The sequence below is a fragment of the Tympanuchus pallidicinctus genome, unplaced genomic scaffold (assembly GCF_026119805.1).
Source record: "Tympanuchus pallidicinctus isolate F22 unplaced genomic scaffold, pur_lepc_1.0 scaffold5, whole genome shotgun sequence".
Lineage (NCBI taxonomy): Eukaryota > Metazoa > Chordata > Aves > Galliformes > Phasianidae > Tympanuchus > Tympanuchus pallidicinctus.
Genome location: NW_026294769.1, coordinates 35,707,803 through 35,735,288, shown reverse-complemented (window position 1 = coordinate 35,735,288; position 27,486 = coordinate 35,707,803). Strand labels below are relative to the sequence as shown.

General features: G+C 39.5%; 1 protein-coding gene across 5 annotated transcripts in view; it reads right to left on the bottom strand.

Moving 5' to 3' along the window:
* The window catches only part of SPIDR (scaffold protein involved in DNA repair), a 197,922-nt gene that overhangs the window by 95,857 nt on the left and 74,579 nt on the right, over positions 1 to 27,486 (bottom strand). For all 5 annotated transcript variants that reach the window (XM_052704560.1, XM_052704563.1, XM_052704564.1 and 2 more), the window contains exon 8: positions 26,045 to 26,264. In XM_052704560.1, coding sequence (XP_052560520.1) covers positions 26,045 to 26,264 — 220 coding nt within the window. The remainder of the gene's footprint in view (positions 1 to 26,044; positions 26,265 to 27,486) is intronic.

Below are 27,486 nucleotides of genomic sequence, written 5' to 3'. Positions count from 1 at the left end.
TCTAAATATATACAGTATCCATCACATGAAGGAAGAACATTAATTGCTATATTTGATGTCTTTCTCGGGAACTGCACCCATCTTCACTGAGCAGAACAACTCTGGCATACTAGTGGATGCCAAGCCTTTCCATATGTATCTTCAATGCAACGTGTGTTCTCTACAGAAAGTAGAAAACAGGAAAAGGAAATATTTGTAAGGCAATCATCCATTCTGAATGGTACATTAGTTGTTATCTCAACCTAGTTTTTATTACCTAAGTTTATAGCAGCATCACCTCCAGGCAATTACATATTCACACACACACTGACAGCTTGTTTTTTCATTTATCTGAAACAAATGTTTGACAAAACTAGTTACTCGCACCTTTGCCATTCAGAAGCTGTAACAGTGCACTACAGGGTGCCCAAACCTGCCCACATCTGACTGCCCCATAGCCCTGGCCTACACATTCTTGCTGGCTAAAAGCTGGCCCTGCATAGGAACTAGGTGAAGCACACAGCAGTCTGCTTGCTTCTGCTGGAAGGAAACCTCAGCACCTAAGCAGGATGATGGAGAGATCACAAGATTGACTACTGTGGTGGACACACTTTTTTCCATCTACCCTATCGCTTCACCAAAACGAAGTGTGAAAGAAATAAATGCTTTATTTTCCCTAAAAGCAGAAAGGACCACAACCTTACTTTCCTTAGCTAACACACACAAGTGTCTCCTAGGTGTCCATACTGCAGTAAGTGTTCAACTTGTTCCTTTACAAAGTTAATAGTATTTAAGACTGGTTTCCCCACTTACCATTCCAAGTATCTGTTTGCCTACGGTACAGTACAAGTTGTCAGCAATTTCTAGGGCAATCGTGGGAATGAAAATTTCCCTCTTTCAAGTTAATGCATATCAGCTACAATGGAACAATATCAGTATTTCAGTGCAGTCTTAGACACTCCAGGAGAAAGGATAAAATAGGATAAGGTCCTGAATTTTATCAACTGCAGTGAAGACCATACAATTACCATCACCAGACTGAGCAACTCCCAGGTATTTGAAAACTGAACATCTACTCTTTTCCTTCTTGTGAGCATTACAAGAGCAGCACAGTGTCTGGGTTATCTGTTTATGACTGTCCATCTGTGTATATGTATGACAATAGGAATCCTCAGGGCAAGCCAAACTGAAAAAGATGAACTGGTCTGATGTCTGGTCATCCGCGGGTGTGTCCACAGCAGCCCTTTTGTTCTGATCAGTGGCGTGCTTGTGAAGCAAATCTCTCAGTCTTCCCCATGATTTGGTCTGGATTGCGGAGCAGCCTTCTGACCTTACAAACTGGATTCTTTATGAATGAAACTAAACCTGAGGTTGTGTTCCAGATTCTAAAAGGCGTTTTGTCCACCAGAACCAGACTACAGCCAGTCTGGAGTCTCCAATCTCTCCCACCAAATTCTGTTCCATAAAGACACTCCTACAGCATATTATACTTGCTAGTACAGGCATATGTGTGTCAAAACTGGCAACTTATATCTTATGTAAACATGATTCCATCTGCATTCTTTGACAGTTTCATTATTTCAGAAGAACATAAAACTGTGGAAGGCCAGGAACAAAGAAGGACATAAACTTTCACAGCTGGATAGCAGTACAAACATTTTTAAGTAGGTCTTGGAATCAAAAGCACAGGAAAGAGATCAAACTATTATGTTCAAGGTATCCATCCAGTCAAGCTAGATTAATGGATCAGACTTTGGGATGAACTGAACGTCCACCCTCTTTGAGGCTCTGGACGTAAACTCGTCGGTAATGAAGTCCTTAAAATGCCTACAATTATCAACCTAGGCACTAGACTTTTTTAACAGATGTAGATGTACCCATTTTTTGACGTACTGCTTGGTGGGCCATAACACAAGCATGGCAATCCCTAAACAGATTAACATCACATTTAACTCACTGCTACCTTAAAAGAGGCGAACTTTGATTTAGTTTAAGTTTCAAATGATAGTTTGTTAGCAGATCCATCTACTAATTCATTACAACAAGAAATCAGGATGGTATTGAAAAGACAAAGGGTAAAACATAAAGAAAAGACTTAGAAATGGGAGACCTGAAAACAGGAGTTGAAATGGGGCTGAGAGTGTTGGGGACCCTCACAAAATAATGGTAAGCTATTTTTTCCTTAACTGTCTGTTCCATATTTTTTCCTTAACTTCTCTGAATAACCAATTGGATTAAAAAAATGTGACTGATTCACTTTCAACGGTAAACATGACTTAAGACAATGACACAATAACAGAAAGTATGATAGCTGGAGCATTGGAATGAATCACTGAGATTTTGCACAGTTACCAAGATTGCAGTGTAACTAGTAGAGAAACATACCAAATAGTGGAGAGATCAGAAAGCTATACAAGAACAGGCAGTAGGAGGAGACCCATGTATCTGAGAAATTACAAGCTTACACTGCCACAAGCAGAAAGCTCTTTGCAGTACATGTACATATTAAAGACAGGAACCAGTCTGTGAAGTATGATATTACTAGAAAGAACTCCAGGATTCTACTAAGGCATATACAGTTACAAAAAGCTGACTGTAAAATGAGTAGATGTTCTTACTAAATTGATACGTGTCGTACCAACACTTTTCCTGGAAAGCTGGACGACACTCATGTATTATTTTATTTATTTTTCTTCAGAAGACTGGGGACACGATCTTTGCAAAAAGGAATGTTCTGTGCCTCATCCAAATGAGAAAAGGGTCCAGCAGCAGCAGAGTGAAGAAGGGGTTATCTGGAGTCAAGCAATCTAGTTGAGGCATGTCCACCCAGGTCAGATGACACATCTATCTAGAGAGGACACAAGCAATGCCACTAGTTCATGGCTCTTGGCATGAATTTTACTGACAGGTGGCTAGAAATAATGTAAGATCTATATTATTTTTCCAAGTGTCACGGTGAGTGCCAGGGCACAACCAAAGAAAATATACTTATGCAACTCTTAAAAAGGGACTATGCAGCTGCTATAAAATCTATGAGGCAACTGGCAGATATGGTTAGAACAGCCTTCTCTTGGAGATGGGTAGCTGGCCAGGTTGGAGTCATTAGTAAAAGTGGATATAATTGAGTAACTTTGCTGTGTGTGCAGCCTGCAATGATCTCTGCCCATAAAAATCTGCAGCAGTTCACATGCAAGAGCTGTATTTCCATTAAAATGAGTAGGATTTTCTCACAGGGGTGAGCTAACAAATGAGCTTACTGCATGTCATGGAAACAGTCTAAGGTTCCACACAGCTGAGACCAACATCACTACTAGCTCTTCTAGTGTTGTCCTGTCTTTCTGGGCCTCCAGCTGTATCTGTGACTTGCCTCTTTTTTTTCTGGCCACACCAGCACTCCTGGATCCTCCAACAGAATGGTTGCAGATTTGTCAGCCAGTGAGGAAGTATCCTCTTTGCTGCCAAAGCTGAGGATCCTCCAGGCAGCTACCATCACTTGGTCCCATGACAAAAACCAAGGAGGGCAGCTACACATTATCCAACTACAAGACAGAAATGGACTTCCTCAGGGATACTGCACATCACTTATTCAAAGCCAGCTGCTGTAGGGTTGCTGTAAGAGATCTGGATGTTTCCTTCTGTCTTGACTTTGTTTTTGGTATGCACTAAAGCTGTTGGTTTATGCTATGGATTCAAAAATTATTGGTGTTGTGATTGGAAGTCTCCAGATGATTCACTACTAATAAAATTTACCAATAAGATCTAAAAAAAGGGCTCTATGCTATTATTTATGCAGATGTACAGAGCTATGATGAGTAAATGACTAAAAGCTGACATCAATTTTATATATTAGAAGCTTCAAACATTTTTTTCCCCACAAATTCTTATTCCATTTATGACACTATGGGAATGAGCCTAGAGAGATCATCCCAAAGCATTCAGTGCTTGTTCAACACACAAACATTATCAAACACATAACACAAACACAAACATATTCAACACACAACAACACATCTCAAAAAAAAAAAAAGCAGAAGATGAAAATCAAAATTCAAGCACAAATTCAAGCACTGCGATTTCATTTTGAGAGGCGATATAACTTGAAATGACTCCTCTCTCATTCTAGTTTCTGGCCAACACCAGTGAAAAACAGTATACAATGTTTTCTGTTCAGAAAGAGGGAAAAGGCATGGGAAAATACTTGCTACATGACTGCTAGAAGTACAAGGAGAACAAAAAGAAAGTACCAAGCTTTTACAGTGATCTTGTAATAGCACTAATCAAATACCTCAGGCATGTCCAACCTGCATGCCAGCACAGCTTGCACAGCAGCCTGTCCCCTGCACCATCACAGCCAAGTGGCCCAGCCTGGCCCCGTGCACACATCCATCGCTCAGCAATAACCAAACTTTGGTGGCTCTTAGTGCTGTTTTGGTTGAAACCAGGGCACGGGGAGTACACAGCATGGTGCTAACTCAAATTATGGCAAGTAAGTGTATGCATTGTGATACATTGGCTAAATGCAGTCTGTGAACAGAGAAAAATATACAATCTTGCTTTCCATTCCGACAAAGGAATTTTGAAGATAGGGTTCAGTATTGCTGAAAAGTCATCCATATATATTTGTGACTCTATTTTCAGTCGGCATAAAAAGATTATCAACCAATTTTCAAAGACATGTATGGAGTTGCAGTCAGATATTCAACTCAAAAATGTCATCGTGTCTCTCTACCAGACTTTTATAAGACCTCTTTTACCACAGAAAGATATCTCTCACTTCACAATCACACCTTATTCATGCTGTTGCTTTTTGACAGTGCATTTATGAACAATTATTAAGGATAAAGTACACGAAGAGTAAAATTTCATCAAAAATCTCTGACAGGCACCTTAAGAACTTAGTAAGAATTGTAAGTACTGCCACTAAACACCAGACTGACGTTTAACAAAAACAGGGTCAAATACCCCACCAGCTTTGGTTTTGTTGCTCTTTTTATTTTATATGTTTCAATAAAATATTAACGGTAAAAATAAGTTCTGCACACCAACTATAGTATATATTTTACAAAGGCTGCTCCAAAAGTAATGCCTCCCATTTTATTATGTTGGCTTACACCATCAGAGAAGATGTTGGTAGTATGGTAGTAGAGACTGAATGTTCCTGCCAACATTCTATTACATTTTGCTGCTGAGTGACAGATGGCAGCAGAGGGGTAGTCTGTTAGAAAGGGATCTGACATGGGAGTGCATGTGAAACAGAGGTGTAGAACTGAATTCCTCCATGTAGAAGATATTGTACTCACTAACATTCATTGATGCTTGCTGAACATTTATGGAGACCAAACAACAAATGTCAGCACAGTGAGGCAGTGAGTGGTGTATTTAAGCAGTGGCAACAGTGACCATGGGTCACTTCCACTGGTGCAGGTTTTAATGAGCAAGGCACGAAGGCTCCTGTTCATCACTGGCAAAAATGCAGAACTAATCACAGTGATTATGTTGAAAAATAGTGTTTTGTAACTGAGAATTTGCTCTAACAGACTTACTGTACTCACTGGTATCTGCTGTTGTTTCTGTGAAAATAAATAGGAGGCATTACTTTCAGAGCAGCCTATGTATATATGGCCCAAGACAATTCCTCTTCACCCAACGCAGCCCACACAGTCCAAATAGTTGGACACCCATGAAATACCTGCTACACTTCTGCTTCAATAATTGGGGCTGCAGTCCCACCTCATCGCGTGAGAAATGCAGGCAAGTAGGTGCCAACAAGTTTCAGTCTCCAGCGCTTCAGCATCTCCTACTCTGAGCGATATTTTGAACCACAGTGGTGGTAAAAGCCTTCTTGCATGAACTCCTTAAGGTTCCTTTACAACAACCCATTTACTGGGGAAACAGAGAAGCATCTGTATTTTAGCAAAACAACCTGTTTTCCAAATTCTAAAAATAGAAAAGAAAAAAAAAATTAAAAGCGTCTGTCATTTTGAAACCACGAGCAAGCATTTCACCCTAAGCAACACAGCCTCCCCCCTTGCTAAAAATAAAACAGTACGTTACAGCAACATTTTTTGCTGCCTTCAGCCAAAAGCTCGCAGCCCTCCCCTCAGCTGGAGCCCTCGCCTGCATACTGTGAGTCAGCACTTCTCAACATCGCTGGAAATTCCTCAACAAAGCATCCGCCCTGTAGCAGGAAGTGGCTTCTCCCTTTCAGCCCACACCAGGAAACACACGGGCGCTCGCAGGCCTCACCTGAGCTGCAGGCGTGACTCGTCAACACGGCGTGAAGCTGCCAAAGGCCCTGCTTCTCCTCTGCTTCCCTCCGCGTGCCCCGGGAGCACACTGCCCACAAGATCACATCAGCTCAGCTCATCACAAAATAAACTAAGCTTCATGTAGCGATGGTGAACAAGGAAAGCCCAGTTTAAGAAATCGTACCAGAAGAGGCTGACACGGCTCTATTCAGCCCTTTCAGTCGTAGGGGCTCTGCCACCCAGAACCCAGATGGGCTGGGGGCAGCTCTGCTAAACCTGCCATGGGATGGGGTCTGTCCCTGCATATGGAAATGGGAATGATTAAAAGCATAGCACCATGCCCTACCCAGGTACAGAGCAGGGTGGCCTCCAAAGAGATGCAAAGAAAGGAAAGGACTACGAAGCTGATGTGGACTCAGGGCATCATGTCTGCAAGTAGAAGGGAGACATGACCACAGCTTCCTCCCTCCATCAGTCCTTGCTTTACACAGAAAGCTTGACAGTTCACGTAAAATGGAGCTTTGTGACAGGAAGAAGATGCTCTTGTTTCAGAGAAACACCCCGGGTCTGCAGAAGATAGAGCATTCTCAGGTATCTCGTATCCCTGAGCATCACAGAATTATTTCGGTTGGAAGCGCCCTTTAAAGGTGATGTAGTTCAACTCCCCTGCAATGGACAGGGATACCTACAGTTCAATCACATTGCTCAGAGACAGGTCCAGACTGACCTTGAGTAACACCAGGGACAGGGCCACCACCTATATGTGTAGTGTGTTCCACTGCCTTACTGTAAAAAACTTTTCCTTATACCCAGTATAAATCTCTTCTTTTAGTTTGAAACCATTTGCCCTTGACGTACAAAGCACCCTCCAGGAGCTTTTGGTGCTCACAAACATCTACGATGAGCAAGGTGGAGGCACTGATTTGAAAGCAAAATGTAACTTGCACTCAGGTCTTTCTTTAGCTATGATGCAATTATCTCACAGTTAGCAGCCATGGCTAAGGCAGCTCCTACATTATCCAGCTCAGACTGAGGATCTGCTGCTGCTTTAAATATGTACTTTGTCAGGGACATTAAAGAGAGAGTTAGGGGAATAGGAAGTACTTTGCAAACAAGAGTAATGACATGTTCTGACCCAGCTCACATTATATGTATTATCCAACAACCACAAATCAAGAAACAAATCAAATTTAAAGATCTTAACTTTCAGCAGAAAGCATATGTTAAAACTAACAGAAGAACAAAACAAACACTGACCATGTTTCTGCTTGTTTGTTTTAGTATGTGTGGCTTAATCTCCCAGAAGAATCGTGCCTTTCTTTTTTTTTCTTTTAAACATTTGTATAAAAGAAGTTGCCTAAAGTCGGGTACAAAAATCTGTTTTTCTCGACTGTTTTTAAATACAGAGCAATGAGATTAAAGCGGGGCAGATAGCCAAATACCTCAGCCATCACAGTCATTAATAGATGCATTTAACATTTGTGCAGCTTTCGAATGCAGAACATCTGGTTCTAATTTCCAATCTGGCTTTTAAGAGAGTGCCTCCCCCACAATACTTTTATTATAAAGTGTTCTTTTCCTCCTCGCGCTCTCGCCCCCCCATTTTTTAATTTAATTTTTTTTTTTTTTCATTTTTGGAAGCGGCTGTTCCTTCCTTCTTGCTGGAAGCCACCTGACCACTGCCAGGAAGAGGAATGCAAAACATTCCCAGGAGCAGCTCCTGACGTCAGGCAGCACTCCCTGCCTCACCGCCAAGCGCTGCCTGGAAAGTCCAGGCCCTGCGCAGCTGATGGGACGTGGGAGCAGCTGCTGCCTGCTCTGTGCCGCAGGAAAAGCTGCGCTCCGCTAAGGGCTGCTCAGGAAGGGAGGGCAGGCACCAACTGCTCACACGTGCCATTTAATGGAATTCACTGCTCGTTTTCCCTTTTTTCCCCCCCCATTCCTCCCTTTTTTTCCACCCTTTTCAGCATGGTAACAGTCTCAAGTGTTTTGGGGGGAATAGCCTCTTCTTAAGAGACTGCCTATTATTTTTGGTGTTTATTTCTTTCCCCACAGGAGAAGGGCTTACATAAGCCTAGCAAGGGATGAAGGTGACTCAGCCAGAAGCCCTTACACAGGCTCAAGCTGCGCTTTGGCCAATCTATGTATCCCTTCTGCCTGCCCTTAAATAGGAGTGCCAGCTTCAGATACACTTTCCATCCCTGGTGGGCTTAAATCAGCTTAGACACCAGCTTTTATGATTCCTTCTTTTTTACTTCTCAGTCCTTCAAGGCACTTAGCCTTGAAGCATGCCAAGGGAGCCAGTCACGCATTGTCGTTGGATTGTTTGTTTTTTCCACTGTTAACAAATTCCAGAGAGATCAAGACATGATAGCAATATCCAAATAGGTGGTAAATTGCCCTCATAAAACATGATTTTGGAACACAAATTCTCTTTTTTTCCCTTCTTAATTCCTGTTTTCCTTCTCCACAACATGACATGACAAACACAGACTAATGAGGTGGTATTTCTGTTCTGTGTTTCTTTAGTTTTGTGCATATGATATCCAGGGTAACATCTACCAGGACGCATGAAACAATAAATGGCATTATATTCTACTCTTAAAGTAGGTGTTAGTTAACTATAAATAAGAGCGTCTCTGTTAAATTGCAGCCAGGAAGTTAACTTCTTCCAATACGTTTTGTCCAGCTATTATAAGGACAAGGGGGAATGGTTCTAAACTAAGACAGTTTAGGTTAGATATTAGGAGGAAGTTTTTCACACAGAAGGTGGTGACGCCCTGGAACAGGCTGCCCAAGGAGGCTGTGGATGCCCAACCCTGGAGGCATTCAAGGCCAGGCTGGATGTGGCTCTGGGCAGCCTGGTCTGGTGGCTGGTGACCCTGCACATAGCAGGGGGGTTGAAACTGGGTGATCATTGTGGTCCTTTTCAACCCAGGCTGTTCTATGATAATATTTTTGGGACAAAATTTTTAAATGCTATACAATGTCCTGACTGGAAAAAAATCTTCACATAGTTTAATAAGCTACTGTAACAAAAAGAGTGAGGAGAGAAAGAAACAATAGCTGTTACCAAATCCAGGATGAAGTCAAAGGAGAGTTCCCTAATTCCCCCACTCCAATTGAGCACAAAGTTAGGAGATGGAATATTAAAAAAAATACAAAATAGTATTTTTCCAGAGAATGCCATGAAGGGCTTCATGAAATACTTCTCTATTTCATATGCTTCTAATTGTACAACAAAAAGTTTAGGACGTACCATTTAATTACTCTAAAACCAACAAAAAGCTATCCTTTGGATTTTCTGCAGGAAATGCAATTTTTCTGAATGCAACATTCCTGAATATCCAGGAAGTACAACTGGTAGCACTGAAGTATTCATATACATGACATTCCCCCAAATATTTATACAATAAATATAAATGACTTGATGACTGACCACAATGGAAAAAAAGCTCTTGAAACACTAAGCAAAACAGTTGCAACATTTTCAATATAGATTGTAATTAATCAGCTATGTGCTGTTAGGGTTATTCTATCTTCCTCGCCATTGCCTTACACAACAAGATCCAGATGTCTCCAAACCTGTAGCTGCTCTGTCAGCCACAGTTTTCCAGCTTCTCACTCCATTTGTGAGAACTTAAGAAATACATGTTTGCTGTTTTCTCCAAGCGTAAGGATTTGATACCAGAAGGACAAACAAATGTCTGTCCACTGACCAACCACATACTATCTACGATTTTAAGGAAACCTGCTCTCTGAAGAACCACAGAGGAGGTAAACACGTTGCCTTCCTGGCAAGAAACCCACAGATGTTGATTACACCAGTTGGCCACATCTGAGCAGCTACAAAACCCAAAACCACTTTTTTTTCCCTCCTTTTCTCCAGAGGTCACAAATATTCAAGCAATGCATCACCTACTAATTGGTATTATTGGAAAATATGACAACAGGAAGACTCATTCATTTAAATATATAAAACAGAGTGGACCCAGAAAATCATTAGTCAGCGTTACAGAGCCACTGCAGCTAGTGGCAAATGAAAAAAAGAACAGTCTGTTAGGTGGTTAGTTTTTTCTAATATATATATGTATATATATATATATATATATATACACACAAGTAAATTTAACTATAGCTCATTGAAAGTGAGCTGTACCCTCAATACCTTCTAAAATCAAGCACAAGCAAAAGTGGCCTGCAGGCACTGAGGCACTGTACTGTTCTTGGTTCTTGATACACTCTCTATTTTCTCTCTCTCTTTTTTTTTTTTATACCATATGCAGAAATAAAATGCAATTCTGTGAATTTTTTTAGCCATATTTTATAGATTGAAAAATTCTTCCCTTTTTCCCCTAGAAACAATTTTTTATGAATACACATCACCTTATCAAAAATTACATTTATTAAAATCATTGCAGGCCACCCCTGAAAAGCAGACTTAAGAATTGCTGAAAATCGAACATTTAAAAATGTTTGAATATTTAATCTGCAATATTGAAGCGTGGATGGAAACTGGGACGGGCGCAACACACACAAGAGATCAGAGCTGGGGCACGTTCTCCCTGAAGATTAAACCTATTCTCCTCCTTTGTGTTTTGGTTGTTCACTCATTCTACCTTCTCTCACCAGAAACACCCTTGGAATGCCAAAAGCATGAAAGATGTCACAGTAAGAACTTCCTCCTGTGTTCAGGTCTGTTTCAGGAAGCCATTTCAAGAACCTGCGACTGACAGGCCCTATAGCAAATAGCCATGGGCAGCTCTTTCCCAACAAAATCTAGTAAGAACATTGATCTTCATCCACCAGCAACAGAAGAAAGGAACACTAAATTGTAAATTCAATCTCAGAAGACTAAAGATACCTACAATTTTTTTTGGTCAAGAGTAACAGAGTTACTCTCAACATATATACATACATAGTTGTCGTTAATTGGCAATACTGAGCAATACCCAGAGATCCGTAAGAAATAGTTCAATTCTATTCTCTTGGTTACTTTTTCATACATTTCCTGCTTATGCTACTAGCTGCTGAAATGTCTTCAAGATGAAATTTTTGTTTGAAAACAGATTGGTCTGCGACACAAGCAAGTGAAAAGAAAACCTTAATTCCCTAGAACTTGTATCTGTGTCATGGTTTTATGATTTTTGTTATCAGTATTTCACATCATAACACCTTGTAAAGCTCTGGGAGTTATAGAGTTAATGCTCCAGGTCCACGGACTGCTGATTTTTCCAAGTACCTGGTTCTCAGAAGAGAACTACATACCCCAGAGGACTTTGCATTTCTGTGAAGTGAAACAGCCCAGATGCCAACTGCCATGATGCACAGCCCTGTTTGCACAGGGTTAAGAGCAGAGCCCTCTGGGAAACAAAACTCAAGGCTGCAAGGCTGCAGGAAAACCTCACCTTTGTGCACAGCCTCCACCAACTTTTTTTCACCCATATGTTTTTTGTTTGTTTGTTTTCCTGAAGAACACTTCTTCTTCCCCTTTGTTTTTCTTTTCTTGCATCTCTGTGCTCTGTTTCTGGCTGGAACTGGCAATGGAATTGCTGAACAACAGAAGCTGATCCAACTGTACTGCTGACTCAATCCTGAGAGCCTGTTCTCATCAGATTTCACTGCAGCATTCCAGATTTCAGTACCCAAAAATTTCAGATACTTATCTAAACCAAACTTCCTGAGGGTGAACTATCCCCAATGCTAAGACAGCAAGAGCAGGGCTGACACACATTTGAACAAGATTCCATCAGAGCACAGGAGACAGCATGCCAACTATGCTTAAAGCAATACCTACCTACATAATTTCAACTCTGTCTGACTTGGTAAATTGCTGAGTTAATTGCCTTGGTATTCATATTTACATTCAAAAAAGAATACACAGATCTGAGGTCAATCATTATGCTGTTCCATTAAACACTTTGTTCTAGGTAAATGGACTTCTGAAAACTTCCTTTATAATGTAAAATGGATATAAAGTTTGGGAATTATTTTTATCTTAGTTTTATTGATATAATTACATGGTTACTAAGATGCTTACAGTTTCAGACTCCTAATAGCTATAAGGGCTTGTTACTGATACTCTGTAATCACAGAGAAGTCTCTTCTTTCCCTTTGGCTTGAGAAGAGAAAACAAAAATTCAGAATGTGTTTATTTCCATTTCTTTAAACTTTGTGTTTAACAAAGTCTAACAGTGCAAAGGTAAGATATTCCTTCATATTCGCTCTGTTCTTAAAGCAATAAGAAAAGTGATATTGCAATTACTACAGAAATAAATAATCACAGGAAGTTAATACTGTGGTAATAACCCACCATATCTTAAATAATTCCCTGTTTGGAGTTGGAGGTTGATTTTTCCAGCTGGAATTTTGAAAAGGAAGTCTCCCACACATCTCAGAAAAAAAAGGATTTCTCAAAAGAAAGCTTCCAATCTCTTGCCATCTGAATTGTGGAAATAGAACACAGCACTTTCTGTCTGACAAATTTTCCAGAAACCCAGTTGCTTTTTGAAAGCCAATCTTCACTCTTAATACTAAAGAATCATTATCAAGGACTCACATGGACAACTGCTGCACCATTTGCGGTAGGCAAAGTGTCCACACACAAACAGATCTAGCTATCAAGCAATCAATCTTTCAGAAAAACTGAAACAGAGCCAGAAGCCTTCAGCATACAGTTAACGCAGGGGTAGTTAACCTCAAGGGACAGACTGGTCAGGAGAGGGGGGACAGAACCATACACTTATTTTAACTCTGAGAAATTGTACAGAGCTAGATGCACACACTCTGCCTTCCTTATGAAATATGGTAAGCAACTAGGTAAGTTCAACAAAAAACTCATTTCTGTTGTAAATAAATGTTAGCAGCAGGGTGTGAGATTAAAAGGCAATATCATCTTATTTGCTCTCTGCTTACCGTAAAGTATGTCAAGAATGTTTTTTTCTGATTATTTTTTTTTTTTTGCTCCATTTGATCTCCTAAATGGATGAAGTCCATTAGATCTTGTCAGAGTTTCAGTAAGGAACACAGAATGAGAGGTGAACCCAGTAATTAAGTATGTTTAATGGCTCCCAGATCATGTAAAATCAAGGATGGATTTACCACAGCAGAATCAAGATAAGAGAGTCAAAAGGAATGGTGTAGAATAACGAACAAAAACTTGTGTACTTTCCCTTGAGGATGGCAAATAAGTTTTAGAAAAAATGTCAAAAATCATAAGGCACAAAAGTCTTGGAAAGGATCATTTGAAGTAGTTAAAAACAAAAACAACCTCAGGAACGGTCTGTTGGGTTTTCATCAAGCTAAAAGTATGCCATAGCCAGGAGGTAGCTGTGAATAAAAACCCATGGCATGCAGGAAAGTTCTCAGTTTCTCCTCTGGCAAGCATGCTTTAAGGCAGAACTTTGTAAACACTGTGGGGGAGGGAGAAGTCAAAGTTCCAGAGCATTTCTGAACCATTTGCAAGTGTTTTGTACAAATGGAGGTTGAGTTGAGGAGATTGCTTTTGCTCACCATGATGGCCATGCCAATGACAACTAGCAGGAAAAAATCTTCAAGAAAGTAGGTGTTAACACTCAACGGCACATGGCCTTTTTCATTATGCAGGGAGGATGGTGAAGGAAAATAGCGTCAACAGTGTGGTGACTTGTCTTAATGCTCAGTACCACCTTCAAAATAGATAACACCCATGGTTATTAAAAGGAACACAAATACAGTGTCACACAAACATGACAAATCTCTCTTGCAAACCACAGCTTCACAAACACACAGCTTTGATTTTACAAAAAGTTCTGGACTGAAGCGATATTCAAGAGGTGAGTCAATGAGTACAAGGCGGGGTGGTTTTACCTGGCCTTGTGCTGACAACATTGCCACCTTGAGCTCCAAGTGGGAAGAACACAGGCAAGCTATGCCAGCCACAGGCATGCCATGCTGAGCTCCAAGGTACCTGCCAAAACAATGCACCAAGCACCTCCTTGTAGCCAAAGACGTCACTTAGTCACCAGTGAGGACCAAGCTCAGTCTTTCACTGGATTTGGAAGATCTGATATATTTTTAAGTGTTTTTCCCACCACTGACCTTCAACAGAACATTTATGTGGGCAAAGAGAGAACAATGCTTTCACATAATTTTAATGTTATCCAAAATGGTCCTACCCTTTGAGGCTCAGCACCACAGTTAAATGCTTCTGCAGTTAGGTCTCCAGTACTCCTGAGAGACCATGGTGCTTACAAGCCCAAAGTTAGGATATATTATTTGGTTTTATCTTCATAGAATCACAGGCACACAGAACAGATTGAGTATGAAGGGACTTCAAGGATCATCCAGCTCCACCCCCCACCGACCATTTTCAATAGAAATGATTTAATTGATACAGTTTCCAGTACAGTCCCAACCAAAAACCATGGGACAACTAACTCAGCAAACAGAAGGCAAACATATTCAAGTGAAAACACTCTTTACGAAGTAGCAAAACAAGCATAGTGCTGAATGCATCACCAGTGTGACTGCTTATGTAACTTCTGAAATAGCTTTGGAAGCTGAAGCAAGCCAAAGGTAGAAGTTACAGGCAGGAGAGTGCCTCATCTCCCCCAGGCCCAGACCAACGACCTCTCATTCCAAGTTACAGCTTTAACATATTTGTTTATGATCATGCCCAGTTTCAGTCAAGAGTAATAACCATCCACATGTATCTTGTTTTGGAAGAAAACGCTGTCTTTGCCTGGGTGCAAAAAGGACAAAGCTCTTTGAAGTCCTTTGTAAAGGCTCTTTTCAGAGGTGCCCAGTGGCAGGACAAGAGGCAATGGGCACAGACTGGAACACAGGAGGTTTACTAATTCAACGTTGCAATCAATATCCACAAAAATTCAGAAAATGAGTACTGAAAATTTCATCTCATTAGAGGGAGGCTTTTCAGATAAGAGCTACACACATTTTCAAAACTCAGACCTCTTCCATGAAGGCAATCCTAAATATGTACAGTTTACCTATAGGGAAGATTCACAGTCACACTAGTAAAGCTCAGAAAGAGAACACTTTAATATGTAGTCTGACCTAAGAAAATAATAAAATCTCTCATGTGTTCCCCTCTCCCTCTCAAAATGTCTTATCTATGTTTCAGTTGTGAAAATAGTTTTTTCTCTTCTTTTTCTCTAACTTAAATTGGTAATAAGGGAAATTTCAGTTTAACTAGAAAACCCCAAGTGATTCCATTCTAAAGTGAAGGTCCCATAAAAATCAGGAAATAGGAAATTATATCTGTATCTGGCATGATCGACTACCAAAGCCAATTCTCAAGGCTTCAGTGGAGTGCTTTTGAAGTTGTTCATGTGATATGCTGATGTTTGCTTTCAAAAAAGGTCCAGTTTGGAGCACAGCTAGCAAATGTCTCCCTGCTATATAATAAGGTGGGAAGGTGAACTGGAGTCAAATATCTCCCAGCTAAATTAAACGATCACCACACAAGCAGCTTCTCAAACTGTAAGCAATGAGAATCAGCAAAAAGAGGCCGCAAGAAACAAAGATGGCCTATTTATTTTTGTGCGAGAGATAGAAGGTAAGAAACGCTTGGGTAGGTGGTAAAAAAGTATCTTATTCTCTGTAAGAAATTTTCAGTTCAAGATTAACTGTTATGCTGTTAAATGCTGATATGTTATAAATCTGGGTTCCTTTATAGCTACAAAAGCTTTAATTTCCTCATATCAATAAAATCCATCGCTTACTCAGTCTCTATAGTCATAACACGCAAAATAGCACCAGCCCTATTAAATTAATATTTATGACAAGCTAGGAGAATCAGAAGACAAGCAGCAATTGCTAAGACACAACCATGAGCACAAGTCTCATTTAATTGCATTGCCCAAGTTTCTCAAAAATGAACATCAACTCCAAGAAATGCAACACTCAGGGCAAACACGATCTGCCATCCAGGGAAGACAAATTACAACACAATCAATTAAATAGATGGTCATATGCAGAATCTAAGTGCTATAAATTCCAGCGTTTTCCTTTTGTTGTAGCACGCAGCACTCTGGCAGGTATTCTGCCAGGTTTTGGTTTGTTTTTGTTTGTTTGTTTGGGGGGGAAGGGGGAGATAGGGGAGAAGGGCAGGAGTAGTTTAAAGTTATGATCAAGAGCACCCATCCCAACAACACTTCAGAGATGACAAATGGAGGTATTTCTTTACAGCTTCAGCTCACAATTACAAGGTATTAGCTGAAGATGTGGACAGACTTGGATTTCCACTAACTCATGTACTGCGAACAGCAACAGCTTAAAGGTGGAGATGCAGTCCTCTCCCTTATGCCAGCCACAGACCATGACTATAGACACTGATCTCCCAAAGAAAACAATGGAAAGGCCAGCACCACGCCCAGCACCACGATCTGCTCTATAACAAATACGTGCTATTTATTAAAAATAGTAATAGTAATAATAATAAAAAGCCAAACTTAAGAAAGGGGGAGATAAGGAACAATCAAAACTAGAAACATCCACATAAAAGTTCAACAGGCTTCTTAACTCCTTTAAGAAAGAAAAATGAGAGGTACCATTTCTGGAGTCTTCAAGAGGTTAAAGCAAAGAAGAAAAACCTGTGACATATCGGCAAGCATTGGGTCTTTCTTGAGCCACATCAGTGATTTGGCTTTCAAAATGCACAGTGAATCCCTCAAAAGTAAAATTAATGGTTGCACACCACCTCTAGTGTCCTGGATACTGTCTCTGATACTTCTGCTGGGAGATGTTTGGTCTGCCAGAGAGCTGTGCTGGCACAGTAACAAGAGGAATACTTTTTAAGACATCTCAGGAAGCTGTCAAAAGAGTCTAGGGCTGAGGGAGGAGTAACATATTGCAAATTGCATGGTTACTGTTGAATCAGAAGACTAGTAGGAAGAGAAGCTCTGACAAACACATAAAAGACTACACTAAACATTTCACAGTTGAATTGCTCTATATACCAAAGGCAAGTGTTGTTGCCACCACAAATACAAATGCAGAGGCATTTTTTTTTTCCATGAGCTTTTACTACAGAGAAACCAATCTGTCTGGTAAAAGTAACAGCAGATTCCACCCCGCCATCCCCCAGATAGCAGAAATGTTTGAAATACTGCATTTTGGGAAATAGCTTTCTATTTGTTTGAAATTTTTGAAAGCAAGATACCATTTTTTGAAATAATTATTTCCTTCTTTAATTATTATTTTGCCTAAGATCATCATTAACCTTTGCTTACCTACAGTGAAACACATATTTGAGAAAGGAAGTTTGAGACAGCACACCTTCATGTTCCATTTGGAATACTGTGTCCAGGTCTGGAGGCCTCAGTACAAGAAAGAGAGGGTCCAGAAGAGGGCCGCAAAGATGATCAGGGGGCTGGAGCACCTCCCCTACAAAGACAGGCTGAGGGAGCTGGGCCCATTCAGCCTGGAGAAAAGAAGGCTGCGGGGTGACCTCATTGCAGCCTTTCAGTACCTAAAGGGAGCCTACAAACAGGAGGGGAATCAACTCTTTGAAAGGGTTGATAACTGCAGGACAAGGGGAAATGGTTTTAAGCTGAAGGAGGGAATATTTAGATTGGATGTCAGGGGGAAGTTCTTTATTATGACAGTGGTGAGGTGCTGGAACAGGCTGCCCAGAGAGGCTGTGGATGCCCCGACCCTGGAGGTGTTCAATGCCACATTGGATGGGGCCCTGGGCAGCCTGGTCTGGTATTACATGGGGAAGTTGGTGTCCCTGCATGTGGCGGGGGGTTGGAGATTAATGATCCCCAAGTTCCCTTCCAACCCGGGCCATTCTGTGATTCTGTGATGTCAAATGGAATCAGCAGCCATGACAGTTTAGAAAACTCCTACCCTGTCCACCTTGTTATCCATACAGAATTGCACAAGGCACAAGCATATTTAGTGTGAAAATTCATATTGATGTGCAATATTCAGCATGTTCAAAGCCCAGCAGAAGTGCATGTAAAAATGTTTATCCTAACTACATACTTACCATTACAGTAGCATATCACACCCTCTCAGAGTTAAGCACTGTTCTTTTTAAACTGTTTCTTCACAGTGGAACTATGGAAATGCATTGTATTCCACGAAGTTAACACAGCACTGCTGGACAGCAATTCAACAAGAGGAAACTTCATTTTCCAAACTGTAAATTTTTAAAAGGATTAGCTGATCGCTGATAAACATTTAAACAAACCCATTCACACAGGCAGAACTCGCTCTTTAGTGGTTAAACTACTGCAGGAATTTTGGCACACGGTCTTTTTACAAATTAAGTATTGTTTTACACGTCCCAAATGTGTTAGTCATAAACATTAGCAGAGGAATACAATCGCAACTTTTTAATAACCCTGCATTAATTCTGAACTTGTTCATCTGAACTTAGTTTGTTTTTCCTTCATGACTGGATAAAGCAGACTGCAGAATTTTGTGCTGTGCCAGGTCTTGGCTCCATCAGTTGCTCATTAAATGAGATCTGGAATTCAGCACTGGAGTGAATGCACATGGGAACTCATGTGAAGCTGCTCGTATATCATTGATAGCTCGGTTGCTAACACAGAGTTTATCCAAGACGGTACATTTTTCGTTGACATGAACAAAGCTGTTCACCATCCTCTGTTTTTGACGTCAGTGGACAACTACCCACTAACAGTATCTGTCACTACAAAATGCTTGGAATTTCCTCACTCATAAAAGCTGGAAAATTTCAACTACATTATTGGATTTTAAAGACAACAATTTTTAGTGATCATTAGGGTAGGACATTTTCACTCTCACTGATTTTTTTTTCCAAAATCTTCAAAATTTAAACTTAAACAACATCACAGACTCTGAGGAATAGATATTTAAAACACCTCTTTTTGTTCTCTTCCTAAAGAACACGTTCTCAAATGAGTGCTAATTACCCAATATACAACCATCACAGCAAGATACTTTAGATTTTTCCAATTAACTGGACACAACAATCATTTTGGTAGAATCTCTTGTATAACTGGCAATAGGACTAGAAGGAATGGCTTCAAGCTGCACCAGGGGAGATTCAGGCTGGACGTTAGGAAATACTGCTTTTCTGAAAGAGTGGTCAGGCACTGGAATGGGAATGGGCTGCCCAGGGAGGTGGCGGAGTCACCGACCCTGTAGGTGTTCAAGGAACATCTGGATTTTGTGTTGAGGGACATGGTTTAGTGAGAACTACCGGTGATAGGTGGATGGTTGGACTCAGTGATCTTGTAGGTCTTTTCCAACCTTGGTGTTTCTTTGGTTCTGTGATTAATATTGGACCATAGCTAGTATTTAACAGAACTGTAGAAAACCAATGCCCTAGCATAAGCTATTTATTGCCTCTCTTCTACACCTCCTGTATTCTTCCAACTGCAATGGCCCCTGTGAAGTCAGTCATTCTGGTAGCAGTTCCCTCTCTGGAGCACAGTGTGACTTCTCAGGAACAAGGCACTAGGCTGGTTTCAGCCAGGGCTGTGCAGGCAGAAGGGTGGCTAGCCTTCATAGCCCTCCAGAGCCTAAGAGCATAACAACAGTCTGTGTATACACAATAAAGACATCCATCTTGACAAAGCTACATATTTTACCTCTGCTGGAGGCTTTCCTGCTGATAAGAATGCATTTCAACCTTGATCTAAAAACCAAGCTATGAAGCTGCTGCTTCACAAACACATCCCTCGCTTCTAAACCCCCCAGTTTAGCTGAAAGCAAATAAATATATTAAAAAACCCAGCACATTGGTACAATACAATGTAAAGTCCCTTTTTCTCAGCATGTCAAGATACCATCAACCAGTAAACTAGAAATAGCCTTGTTTAAAAACCCAGTTTTAATCTTTTATGGATCTCTGGAACTACTGTCTCTTAAGCCTCTCAAGTTCTTTAAATGTGTTTCCATTCTTTTCTCCACAACAATCCCCTTTCAGAGAACAATTATTTCATTTTTGTTTTTTAGGGTTCTAATCTTTGAGGTATGACATTCATCTAATACTTCCATAGAATAGTTACAAAAATAAACAATTCCATCTCATTTAAATGACTGATTGAGTTCTTACATTTATTATACATAAGCCACATCTGAAATGCCAGGTATGTTGCTTCAGGTGGTTGTGACAAATCACAGAAATGGCACAAATGAACTGTTCTTCCCAGGGAATCACTGCTTTGTAGGTCTGTATTTTTATGATATGTCATTTTAGAACTTAACTTCATATGAAGGAACATAATTGTGCATCCACCGGCTACTAAGAAATGGCTCTTTTTTAAGGGTATAAAACAGGATATTCTTGAGCAGCCCTACAGAATCAACTTCATATGAGGGGATAGGAAAGAGCAAACTTATTTTTAAAAATAGAAAAATGAGTAAATCCTAAGTACTACTCTATCAAAGCAGATAAAACAAAAGCATTGAAGAAACGTTATCAAAAGCTTCTTAAAGACAACTTTCTATTCATAAAAGTATTCCTATTCTTAAGAACTCAGCTATTTTTGAGTGATTGTACTAGGAAATGTATGTTCTAACAAAAAATATGAAGAAAATATGCAAGAAACCTGCAGCTGTCTCAACTTCTGAAAGGAGCTTTGATTTTCACAACTGCAGCATCTCTGAAAAGCATTTCCAAGTAGATGACATGATATGATCTTTGGCTCGAAGGTCATTCCATATGTACTGTAGACACAGTGCCCACACTGGCTTTACAACTCTGAAGTTTTGTAGAATTTTATCTTCTGAGTGAGCCTTGTGCCGCTTATCAGGGTTCTCCCGCTCTGCTATTGTAACATCTTCAAAGAAAGAATGCAAAGACAGAGCCAACATCTTTCTGATGGGAGGGATATAACTCCTGATCTTTTCCTCTTTTTCATCTGTTTGAATATTTATGTGTGTGTTTGCATGTACAGATACCTATTTATAAATGCTTAGATTTCAAAAGAAGACAGTGAACATACATCACTTTTGTCTAAATGGTCAACCGAGCATTCAGAGAAGCTGTCTCCCTGGGGAGCAAGTAGGGAAATAGAGTTTATGCAAAAGATGTTATTTCTGTATGTCTAACTCATGTTTACATTACTACTTTTGTGGAACAAGGAAAGGATATAGACTTCTTGTAGAACAGCAGTTGGTCATTTCTGCATTTCTCTAACATACAAAGTCCAGGACCTTCCTTCCACATGATTCTGTCGTAGTGAGTTACTCTCTAACAGCATTCCTGAATGCTTCCCTTGACCAGTGAGAGCAGCAGTAATAAAAAGTCTGTATCTTCATCAAATGGAGGGCAAACACTTTTTAACACCAGTTACACTGGTTGAAAATACCTATTTTAGTTCTCCGAATTTTAGCTCACTCTTACTGCTCATCAAGACAAAGTTAAGATCATGCAATAGGCAAGATACTGTATTAAGACAATGCTAAAATCACAGAGATATATCCATTTATGTTAGGTCTTGCAGTTAAGCCAATGAAACAGCTTACATCATACCCAGGGTAATTCTGAAGCAGTAGAATGCTTAAGTTCACAAAGCTAGATTGTTTCCGTACATAAACTTGTTCAGAGCTTGCTTAGAAGTCGTTTATATCAATGGCCCACCTTAAAGAACTCTCGTTATAGGTTTCATTACATTACTTTCATTACATTAGCTGATTTGTAATGATGGTTTGTGTGAGCTCTTCTTGACAGTAAATGTATAACAATTTGAACTCTTTAAAAGCTTTTTCATTGAGGAGATCCTGAGTGTAGTGTAACACAAGTAGAGATGAGAAGTTCACATTAAACACTTTCACCAGGCACTGGAACACTTTCAAATCTGAGTAATTACGAATCCCCATGGTTTCACAGGTTAAGAGAAACAAGTATAACTTTCAAGTTACTTGCCGATGTCATTGCATTAAGCATTTTATATACTTCCCATACTGAGTTCTAAAATAAATTGTTTTTAAATAGAGAATTTTTACAGAGAATAGCAGCTATCCAGCCACGAATCCTGTCTCCTGCAGTTCTTAATGGTCAGTGTTTGCAGACAATAGAATAGCACAAAGAGGTACTTTCCTCCTCATACTGTCCCAGCCATCCAGATACTAGCAACAAGTGAACCTCCTGAACTAGAGATCATTGTTTAGTTGGATGGATGGATCTCTGAGCCTATCCAAATCACTCTTTGTTATTTTCAATGACTGTATGAATATCAACATCCCTTCAATAGTTTCACTTCAGAAATACACACAAAACTTTTCAAAGTTGTTAAATTTAATAAGGAAAAGAGTTTGCACTATTTTCTTCAGGTCAATTTATCTTGAATACTTGACAGCAGGTGTAGCATAAAGCAGGAGGTTGGAATGGCTGAAAGGAACTACGCTCAAGATCTACTGTCTGAAAAATGGACACTCATGTCTCCATATCATTTTCTTTACATTAATTTGTATTCTTTTTTTTTTTTAACAAAAAACAATAAAAAAAAATCCTAGGTAAATTGAAGCTATAAAATCATCTCCAGTGGAACTTAGAGGCCTTTCTTCCTACTCTTAAGTGTCCTGGAAATGTCAAGCAGTCACCACTTTTTGATAAATACATATTTCTGTGAAACGAATAAAGGCTTAGCAACCAAGGCACATATGCTCAGCAGCTTTTTCTTTTCCAGCTGCTAGAAACACTTAACGATTCAGAACAAGTTTGTAAAAATTATGAAGTATCATTCAAATTCTTAATTCAAAAAGTTGCTCAGGCACTGTGATGACAATCAATGGCAAACCTGCATAGGCAGGGCTGACTTCTTGTCTGTTGTATTCCTAGCTGGCCAAGCACAAACCACCTCCAGTCACAAACGTGCAACATGCTTGCACATCCAACTTAATAAGCTTTATTTAAATACACTATTGAAATAATACCTCAATACAGTCTCAAATGAGAGCAGGCTCACATCAGACAGCTCAGAGAACAGGTAGCTGAATTCTTTGTTCCACCAGATAAACTGGTTTTAAAATGTTAATCAGCTTAATAGAGTTTTCCCGATAGCAAGTGACCAGTGTATTACGTGCCCTAAGATAGAGTGCATTGATATGAAGTATATCCATGATATATCCAAGATATCCATGTCCAGTTATAGAGAAATCCAAACTGAATCCTACAGATTCTTAAATAAATCCCCCCTGAAGTCAGTACGGCCACTCATGGGAAATGTCCAAGTTGATAGGATACTTACAACTGGCTGGCTATCTGCCTGTATTTTAATTTTTTTTAATTAATTGGCTTGCATTCTAGTGCTTAAGTATTGTGAGATTCTGTATGCAATCAAATACCAACAATCATGTCAACAAATATGTAAACACCATCTCCCAAAGTACTTATGCAAGTCTCCTGTCTGAGACATCTCACATACCAAGCCGTGCACGAAGTTCCCAGCATACACAATTAAAAAAGCCAAGTCTAATACTGAAAAGGCTCTAAAATGATGCACTCAAGTTTTGCTCAGAAATGCAGCCACATATCAAAGCCAGCAGTCCATGCATCTGCTATCTTACCTATCTACTCAAGAACATAATTTGAAAGCACGGAATTACATACATATAATAACATAGTTATGGTGTATACGATTGAAAACATCACAAAATGCTATACTCCAGGAGAGCATTCTATCAAGCAGTATTTGGTTTTGGCAATGGAAGTACAAATTCAGTACAAAGTAACAGAAACTACGTTTCAGCGTTAAAAGCTCTCAAGAGTTCAACAGAATAGAAACTTGGAAATGTAATAGATGAAACTTCCACTGTGTGTACGAGTCCAATTTCCCAGTAATGTAAACTAGAAGTGCCAAATAATAATCAAAAACAAAAATATCCCCCACATCTCCTGCCAATAGGTTTAGTTTAATGTCATCCAGCCCAAGTTATTTTCACTTCTCTTTGAGTGCATAGAGACAACTGACATTCAGATAATGCCTAAACAATAGAAAATAGGACTAAAGATGAGATACCATGAAATTTTGTTCCTATCTGATTAGTAAAAAAGTGCCTTCAGAGCCCGGAAAGCAACTCTGGAGACTCAGCCAAAACTTTCTGCTTTTACGAAATAAGCCTTGGCTTACGTTAAAAGCACATCCTACTAAGAAAACCAACAAACAAACAGAAAAACACTCCAAGAAGCGGTATAACAATGAAGTTTTCCCATGAAATCTCACTTTATACTCTTTGCATATATACAGGAATGAGTTGTTATGCCTATGTTCACCTGAGAACATTTTTCAAACAGATGAGAGTACTGCACTTGTACCGTAATAGATGCTTGTTGTCTGTAAAGGATTTTATCAATGCAGAGTTGCATCTTCCCCAAGCACACAAGGAATAACCTAAAGTAACCCAAGACTTACACATGGCACATTTACCAATAGCAACTGTTCAGTAAAAGAAAAAACAACTTCAGTCACATCCTAGCTAAAATAGCTTTGCTGTTACTGAAATCTTTCTTAGGTTCAAGATCTCCATAAAAAGATACAGCTTTGTGGCAGTGTCTTGTGGTATAGAAACAACCTGAAGAGAAAAATGTAACTAAGGTAGAAATCAGTAGGGGAGAGACATAATAAGAAAGCAGGAGGAAACAAAAACAAGTTTAAAGCATGTAATGAAGCACTAAAGAAAAGGGAAATGAGTCCAAACAATTGCATCTTGAGGACTGGAAGGAAAAAACAAAACAAAACAAACCAGTGACACATCAGAGCAGGATTTTATTTCTATTCAGCTGTATTCCTTTGGCTACTGACCTATTTACATCTCACCTATCAGCACTTGCATCTGTACCCGCAATGAATTCCACATTATATATATATTCCTTTAATTTCTGGATCTCTTTCAACAAGTGAGAAATTACAAGTTAGGGAATCCAGAAAAGATTTGTAGCTATCTTAAGATAGCTTTAAGATCTTAAAAAAAAATAATAATAAATATGGGCCTTTGCAAAATAGGAAAAAGTATTTTGGAGAAAAAAACAAAAAAACCTTCAGATAATGAATGCTGATCCATTAGAAGAAAAGTATCTCCTATTTAGTAATTTGTGTGAGAAAGAGAGAGAATATCCCCACTTACCAGTTTTATTGATGTTTTTTTCATTAAACACTCAGACCTTCCCACCTACAGGTGCTAACAACTAGTTACTTTACTACAAATCTCACCACCCTATGCTACCCCTTAAAACTAGGAAACTAACCCAATGTAGGAAAGCCACAAAGCTAGACCAAACATTTTAGAGAGTTCTGAAAAAAAAAAAAAGTTAACTAGCTGCTCTGAAGAGAGATTTGGAGAACTGAAGACATTGACAGCAGCAGCAGTGTGAAACCATCAAGGCTTGTTTACTGATTTCATAACAAAACAGCGTTAATCTCTCATTTATTTTTTCCCCATTTTGAGCTGGCACTGTCTTTGCTGAGCGCTACACAGTTAACACAGACTTGTCCACTGAAACATTATACCCGCACTAACAGCAACAGATGAGCATTCCTGAACTACTTTGCAATGAGAAAGTATGTACTTTATTGGCCTTATCATTGATAAGACATTGCTCCTGCCTTTCTATCACTCAAAACACAAAAATATTAAGTGAAAGTCAAACTGAAGCCCCAAGCAAGACCAGAGGCATTACATTTAGTTGTTATCTCAGCTATCTTTAAGGTATCTGCCAAAGTCTCTCAGCCTGGCAGAGACAGATGAGCAACCACAAGACTGCTCTGTTCCGCACCCTCCAAGCTCTTTTCTACAGAAATATGACAAGCACAGTACCTGCAGCACCCTTATTCTGCAGCACTACAGCAAGCCTGACCAGTTCTCTCTGTACTTACCAGGGGGGATAGATGTGGATGACATCCTGTGGCCTACTCTTCAGGTGAGCAGCTGTCTCTCTTGCAAAAAGGACTTTGATTATTGGTTCTCTTGTACTGATGACAAGGTCTTCGGATGAAATGATAGCAGGAGACTCTTCCAGCTGCTGGCAGATGGCAACTTGTATCATACACTCCTCAAACATTTCTAAGATCTTCACAATTAAAACACCAGATTTATCTGCAAATTTAAAGAAAAAGAATGCAATGTTTGGATAAGGAGAAAAATTCTGGCACAATGAAGATGTATGTTCTGCTCTCTCCTTTCCTTTCTGATCTGCAGAAAAGCCACATGAGCATAATACACCCAAATGAAGTTTTAAGCAATTACACCATTTTAAACGTGAGCAGGTATTTGCCCTCTAATCTAAGACAGCACCCATTAAGTACAAAGAACCTAAAAGCAGTGTTTCACATTCAGAGACAATGTGAAAAAAACACAGACTAAGATATATAGACTAAAAGCAGCTATTGCAAAACTTATCCACTTTATCAGTCCTCAAACAGGAGAGAAGCAACATTAACATATACCAGCATTCCTACAGTTTGATTCTATGCACTTCTGTCTATTTAAAAGATTACTTCTAGCTCCCTTTACAGTCTGCAAAGATCTACTCAGACAGACCTGGGTCTGTTCCTTTCATGTAGGATTTATTCTCTTTCTCACCTAACTCCACTTCAGTTTGCACTCTGATCACTGGTGTTGTTATCCACCTGCTAAACACTGCTATCAATAAAATCATGATGCTATAGAACAGGAGCAGCAGTATCCCAATTCTACTGATTTTGATTCACAAGTTGCATTTAAAAAAAAACACAGTATCCCAAGAAAAACAGCTGATATAAATTATCTTCCCACAGCAAAGCAGAAGCAGGGGCGGAACTGTGAACGTGGTACTGGAACTTAGCAGAGCTGTACTAGTTATTTGCTTATTTTAAAGCCCATTTCACAATTGTAAATGTCTTTCCTTTGGAAAATAAGTCAAAATATTTAAGTTTATGAGCAACTTCAGAACAAACTAATGACCCAACCCTTTAGGAAACCCCAAACCAAAGAAACTGGATTCTAAATCTTTTCAGATCTATTTAATATGTTAAATTCTATAAAATATATTATATATTTTGCCTATTTCATATTTCCATGTCTTTATTACATTTTATGCTAGAACTGAAATAAAATCATTTTGAAATATAAAACCAACGTTTTCTCAAAACCGCTTTTCTGTAAACCAATTTTTCATCACACGCAACATGTTTCTGCAAAGCATTGTTTCTCATGGACTGGTATTTTCCAGCAGGATAAAAGGTTCCTTCAGGAATTCCCCCATGCAATATATGTCAGCCATTTCTGTCCAGATCGTTACAGCTTGACCTCCTTCTCCAGAGCTGCAGAGCAGGAGTAA